Consider the following 7,035-nt stretch of genomic DNA (forward strand, 5'->3'; position numbering starts at 1 on the left):
TAGAGTTTAATGAAAATGAAGCCACAACATACCCAAACTTATGGGACACAATGAAAGCAGTCCTAAGAGGAAAACTAATAGCTTTAAGTACCTACAAAAAGAAACTGGAGAGAGCATATACCAGCAATTTGATAGCACATCTGAAAGCGCTAGAACAAAAAGAAGCAAATTTACCCAAGAAGAGTCAAAGGCAGGAAATAATCAAACTCAGGACTGAAGTCAACCAAATAGAAACAAGAAGAAGTATACAAAGACTAAACCAAACCAGGAGCTGGTTTTTTGAGAAAATCAACAAAATAGATAAACCTTTAGCCCGACTAATTAGAGGGCCCAGAGAAATTATCCTAATTAACAAGATCAGAAATGAAAAGGGAGATATAACAACAGACTCTGAGGAAATCCAAAAAATCATGATATCCTACTACAAAAGCCTATACTCAACAAAACTGGAAAACCTGGATGAAATGGACAATTTTCAAGACACATACCAGGTACCAAAGTTAAATCAAGATCAGATCAATGATCTAAACAGTCCCATATCTGCTAATGAAATAGAAACAGTCATTAATAGTCTTCCAACCAAAAAAAGCCCTGGACCAGATAGGTTAGTGCAGAGTTTTATCAGACTTTCAAAGAAGACCTAATACCAGTACTCCTCAAACTATTCCACAAAATAGGAACAGAGAGTACTCTACCCAATTCATTCTACGAAGCCACAATTACTCTTATACCTAAACCATACAGAGACCTAACGAAGAAAGAAAACTTCAGATGAATTTCCCTTATGAATATCGATGCAATTCTTGCAAACTGAATCAAAGAACACACTAAAATGATCACCCATCATGATCAAGTAGGCTTCATCCCAGGGATGCAGGGATGGTTCAATATACAGAAATCCATCAACATAATTCACCATATAAACAAACTCAAAGAAATAAAACCATATGATCATCTCATTAGATGCTGAGAAAGCATTTGACAAAATCCAACATCCCTGCATGATAAAAGTCTTGGAAAGATCAGGAATTCAAGGCCCATGCCTAAACATAGTAAAAGCAATATACAGCAAGCCAGTAGCCAACATCAAACTAAATGGAGAAAAACTTGAAGCAATCCCACTAAAATCAGGGACTAGACAAGGCTGCCCACTCTCTCCCTACCTATTCAATATTGTACTTGAATTCCTAGCCATAGCAATCAGGCAACAAAAGGAGATCAAAGGGATACGAATTGGAAAGGAAGAAGTCAGATTATCACTATTTGCTGATGATATGGTAGTATACTTAAGTGACCCCAAAAATTCCACCAGAGAACTCCTAAACCTGATAAACAACTTCAGCAAAGTAGCTGGATATAAAATTAACTCAAGCAAATCAGAGGCCTTCCTCTACACAAAGGATAAACAGGCTGAGAAAGAAATTACAGAAGGGAAACAACACCCTTCACAATAGTCCCAAATAATATAAAGTGCCTTGGTGTAACTCTAACTAAGCAAGTAAAAGATCCGTTTGACAAGAACTTCAAGACTCTGAAGAAGGAAACTGAAGAAGATCTCAGAAGATGGAAAGATCTCCCATGCTCGTGGATTGGCAGGATTAATATAGTAAAAATGGCCATCTTTCCAAAAGCAATCTACAGATTCAATGCAATCCCCATCAAAATTCCACTTCAATTCTTCACAGGCTTAGAAAGAGCAATTTGCAAATTCATCTGGAACAACAAAAGACCCAGGATAGCCAAAACTATTCTCAACAATAAAGGACCCTCTGGTGGAATCACAATCCCGGACCTTAAGTTGTACTACAGAACAATTCTGATAAAAACTGCATGGTATTGGTACAGTGACAGGCAGGTGTATCAGTGGAATAGAATTTAAGATGCAGAAATGGACCCATACACCTATGGTCACTTGATCTTTGACAAAGGAGCTAAAACCATCCAGTGGAAAAAAAAGACAGTATTTTCACCAAATGCTACTGGCTCAACTGGCGGTTAGCATGTAGAAGAATGCAAATCAATCCATTCCTATCTCCTTGTACAAAACTCAAGTCCAAAGAGATCAAGGACCTCCACAGAAAACCAGATACACTGAAACTAATAGAAAAGAAAATGGGGAAGAGCTTTGAGCACATGGGCACAGGAGAAAAGTTCCTGAACAGAACACCAATAGCTTATGCTCTAAGATCAAGAATTGACAAATGGGACCTCATAAAGTTGCAAATCTTCTGTAAGGCAAAAGACACTGTCAATAGGACAAAACAACAACCAACAAATTGGGAAAAGATCTTTACCAATCCTATATCTGATAGAGGGCTAATAGCCAATATATACAAAAAACTCAAGAAATTAGGCTCCAGGAACCAAATAACCCTATTAAAAAATGGGGTATATAGCTAAACAAAGAATTCTCAACTGACGAATACCAAATGGCTGAGAAGCACCTAAAAAAATGTTCAACATCTTTAGTCATCATGGAAATGCAAATCAAAACAACCCTGTGATTCTGCCTTACACCAGTCAGAATGGCTAGGATAAAAAACTCAGGTGACAGCAGATGCTGGAGAGGTTGTGGAGAAAGAGGAACAGTCCTTCATTGCTGGTGGGATTGCAGGCTGGTACAACCACTCTGGAAATCAGTTTGGCAGTTCCATGGGAAATTGGACATAATATGACCAGAGGACCCAGCTGTACAACTCCTGGGCATATACCCAGAAGATGCTCCAACATGCAATAAGGACACATGCTCCACTATGTTCATAGAAGCCTTATTTATAATAGCCAGAAACTGGAAACAACCCAGATGTCCCTCAACAGAGGAATGGATACAGAAAATGTGGTACATTTACACAACAGAGTACTACTCAGCTATTAAAAAAAATGAATTTATGAAATTCTTAGGCAAATGGATGGATCTGGAGAATATCATCCTGAGTGAATTAATCCAATCACCAAAGAACACACATGGTATGCACTCTCTGATAAGTGGAAATTAGCCCAGAAGATCCGAATACCCAAAATACAATTCACAAACCACAAGAAACTCAAGAAGAAGGAAGACCAAAGTGTGGATACTTTGACACTTCTTAGAAGGGGGAACAAAATACCATGGATGGAGTTGTAGACAAACTATGGAGCAGAGACTGAAGGAAGGACAATTCATAGACTGTTCTACCTGGGAATCCTTCCCACTTATAGATAATATCTATAAGATTCCACTTTAGGCTGTAAAAGGCATTGCCTGAATGCAGTCAGTGTATGTCCAGTAGCCAAGCGGCTGTCAACATCTAAGAGTCAGGTGGCGTCAACATCAGGTCACTGCATTTCCTTCCCTCAGCCGATAACTTCCACTCACGAGTCCAGGGTTAGGTTTGGCTCTTCCACTTAATCCCTTTCTGTCGCCACAGAGGCTACGTAACTGCTACTCAAAATTATGCTCTATTTCTGTGAAATCATTCTTATTGTCTTTATCAACTCTATATTTCTTTTTAGAACTCTGAAACAATATGAAAACATTAAAAATATTTTTAATATTGTCTTTCAAATACAATAACATTCTGATATATGATGTTAAGATAAGTCAGTTACTAGACAAATGATCTCCGTTTACATAATACATACTTTGTAAAGAGGTTTCACTGAATTTTTCTTTAGTAAGGTGAATTTCAACTGTTCTAAAAACAGTAAATTAGCTCATTACTAATGTGAATCCAAAGTATGTCCTTTATGAGATTATCTATAAGTCAAAAATAAGAAAATTAGGCAGATGGCTGTTAAAAATTATGCTAAGAGATACACTGAGCAGTAACTTTTTCATTTAACTTAACATCTGCTCAGTTTAAATTAGTTTAGTATAAAGGGCCCATTAACTAATTCATTAGATTGGCCAAGGCAAGACATTTAAACTACACAATAGGATTTCTAAAGCAGTTGGTTTTGCCATTCTTGATAATCTCTCTCTCCCTCCCTCTCTCCCCTCACCATACATACACACATACACACACACACACACACACACACACACACACACACACACACACACAGATGGTAGAGTATTCTGGATATTGGATTTCCTCCCCATAATCCTGTATAATTTACTGTTCACAATCTGCAGTGTTTTCAAAACTATGTATTAAACATGGTCAATTAGAGCTATCTGAGAATTATTTGGGGATCAAGCAGTGGTGGCACATGCCTTTAATCCCGGCACTTGGAAGGCAGAGTCAAGCAGATTTCTGAGTTTGAGGCCAGCCTAATCTAAAAAAAAAAAAAAGGAAGAAAAAGGAAAAAATTATTTGGGAACTTCAGGTGTTGTCCCAAGAAAACTAATGTTTAACTATTAAAAATGAAAATTCATATAAAAACACAACCGACTTAACACATGTGTTGAAAAATACTCAAGTTGTAACTCAATTCTGTACTTTCTCAAACATGACCAAGAAAAGAATTACAAGTAGTAATGCTGTGTCAAGAAGAAGAACTATGAACAGTGGGCTCGGGGAAGCTACACAGTATGACTGCACTGCATGTATGTGCAGAATTCAGCATGTACCAGCATGGGAAACTGGCTTGCACTGAGGTTTTCCAAGAGGTACTGAGTCTGCCAAGAGACATCTAATCTGTACTAACAGCTTGCTGTCTTCAGTACAGGCCTTCTTCATAATGTCTGTCACACTGCTCTTTGCAAAATCTCTTAGTATAAAAGAGTTTTCAGTACTCATAGGTAGGGCTATGATCGATGATGTGAGATTGAATCCATATGCACATTGAGTTTCATTTCATTGTCAAGAGTTTGAACAAGTTGTTGCATGGATGAAAGATGTCCAGATTCCAGCTTAGACCACATCACTTAAAAATATCACTGGCACATCATTTAAAGATATCTCAAATGCATCTGCTGACATACACTGGTTCTCAATCATGTTGCTCCAGAAGAAAACCATCATACGTGCATAAACCTTATTTTCTGGACCCCACTGCCAGATGCTAGGAGTCCACATGCAGAAAGAAGCAAAAGGATCTTTGCCAACAATTATTAAGCCTATTTATTAGTACTAGTTTGAAAGTTGACAGAAAGATACTGTGAATCTATAAATTGGTTGAGGGAGATAATTCCCTCCTTCACTGCAGATGTCTGGATACCGCTGGCTAACAACCTGCCTCTACCCTCAAGATACACAAATCTGAAACTTGAGCAGCGGCCCTGTGGCATACTGCACCTTTAATCTCTTTCACCACCCAGGTTGGCAGAGGCCTCACTATGGATCACTGCCAATGCCACCACCAGCAGAAGCAACAGGAGCCTCATATTAATTGAGACAGCCGCTCAAGCCAAGCTCCAGACTCTTCTTTACTTTCTTATCCAGAAACTACTCTTAAATGTTGTGCAAGACTTATTTCATAACTTCAAAAAAAAATTCCTTTCTTGAGGTCCCAAAGTTGGCTCTAACTCATTTTCTAATAATTTCTTCAAACTTTCTTTGCAAGTTAAGCATTAATCTGGAACTACCACTGTGCAGTTATTGCATTGTTTCCAAGATGGGAACACCCAGCACGCACCTGGGCCATTAGGACTGTACTGTGCCGTGCCCCATGCCTCAATTTTTAATTGTTTAGTAATCAAGGAACATCTAGTTTCACAGAATTCACCAGAGCAAAAGGAGAAAGAAATAAGAAAGTCAGATATAATAGAATAAATATGCACAAGGCCAACTGAACAACAGTCACACACAAATGAAATCGATACAGCCGTTGTCCAGGGCTAAGGGTAGGAGAAATGGGAACAACTGTTTTTTACAAAGAGCTGCCATGAGCTACTGAGATGTCTCCATCCTGGCCTACTGCAGGCAGTCCCTGTCATGGTATGCTGTCCCCGAGAAGTTATGTTTGTGGTAGACAGGAAAGCTATATTTTGATGGCTGTCTTCTTATCTTTGCAATGCCTTTGTGTGGCTACACATTCTTGAGGCTGTAGATAGGTTGCCCCCACTGTATAAAAAAACTAAAACATCAGAACATTTTCCTACACGTGTGCACTAACAAAGAAAGGTGTACCAACGATTTGGCTTCGTTAGAATGTCTTTTGCACCGTAATCTGAATATCCCCAATCATCTTGTGAGATTCTTCTGAAGAACCGTGGAAATAAGTTCCCTGAAAGGAGATCAGTCCATGAGTTGGGAGGGAAAAAGGGGGCCAACTTATTCATGACTGTCATCACCTACCAAAAAAAAAAAATATCTTTTAAATCCTCAATTGAAAACCATGGTATCGCCCCCAACTCTGTCTTGGAAGAGCCCGGTGAAGTATCCTTGGAGTGTTTGCTTTTGCAAAGCCATGAAGAGTGTCTCTCGAGCGAATTCATTAAAAAGCTGAACTTTTTTTTTTTTTTTCTCATTACAGGGAGACCAACGTGCCTAAAGACATTGTACAAATACTTAACGACTTAACAGGAGTTCAGTGACCAAAAAGGGAAACGTTACTCTATCTCTGCAAGATCAGGTCACGAAGTAGAAAACCAAACTATTGTGAAAAAAAAAAAAAACCGCCTTCCTATGGCAGCAGGCTATAAACATTAAATTAAATTACTTTGAGTATTTTATATCTTAAAAGCCTCTTCTTTTCTAATAGACCACAGAAAGGGATCTGGATGAAATGGGAGGTAGGGAAAATAGCAGGACCAGAAGGGAGGGAGGGGAAAATGGAATCAGGATGAACTCTACACGACCTAGGGCAGGCCCACTCGTCCCAAACCGACAGACCGCAAGGCTGCACCCGGAAGGCGGGTGCCGTAAAAGCCGAGCTCCCCCCCATCGGCGAGCCGCGACGAGGTCGTCCTGCTTTGCGACCGCGCAGGGCGGGAAAGTGCGGCGGGCGGTTAGAGTCCTCGCCCCGCCCCTTGCTCCGCAAGGTGGATCCAGCGCTGGGCGCCGTTTAACACCCACTCCGCGTCGCGGCTACCATGGAGGCGGCGGTGTGTACCGAGATCGAACCGGAGGATGGCGACAGCAGCTGCGGTGACGTGTGTTTAATGGACAA

At 39.8% G+C, this 7,035-nt stretch overlaps 1 protein-coding gene and 1 pseudogene across 5 annotated transcripts in view; one reads left to right on the top strand and one right to left on the bottom strand.

The window, feature by feature from the left end:
- Positions 1-4,729: 4,729 nt before the first annotated feature.
- LOC116094734 lies at positions 4,730-5,308 on the bottom strand (annotated as a pseudogene).
- A 1,508-nt stretch (positions 5,309-6,816) lies between these two features.
- Lrrcc1 (leucine rich repeat and coiled-coil centrosomal protein 1) overlaps positions 6,817-7,035 on the top strand; it is a 41,436-nt gene continuing 41,217 nt past the window's right edge. For 2 of the 5 annotated variants that reach the window (XM_031376353.1, XM_031376355.1), the window contains exon 1: positions 6,817-7,034. In XM_031376353.1, coding sequence (XP_031232213.1) covers positions 6,959-7,034 — 76 coding nt within the window. In that variant the 5' untranslated portion in view covers positions 6,817-6,958. The other 3 variants (XM_031376356.1, XM_031376354.1, XM_031376357.1) reach the window with 2 other exon arrangements.

The sequence above is a fragment of the Mastomys coucha genome, unplaced genomic scaffold (assembly GCF_008632895.1).
Source record: "Mastomys coucha isolate ucsf_1 unplaced genomic scaffold, UCSF_Mcou_1 pScaffold17, whole genome shotgun sequence".
NCBI lineage: Eukaryota > Metazoa > Chordata > Mammalia > Rodentia > Muridae > Mastomys > Mastomys coucha.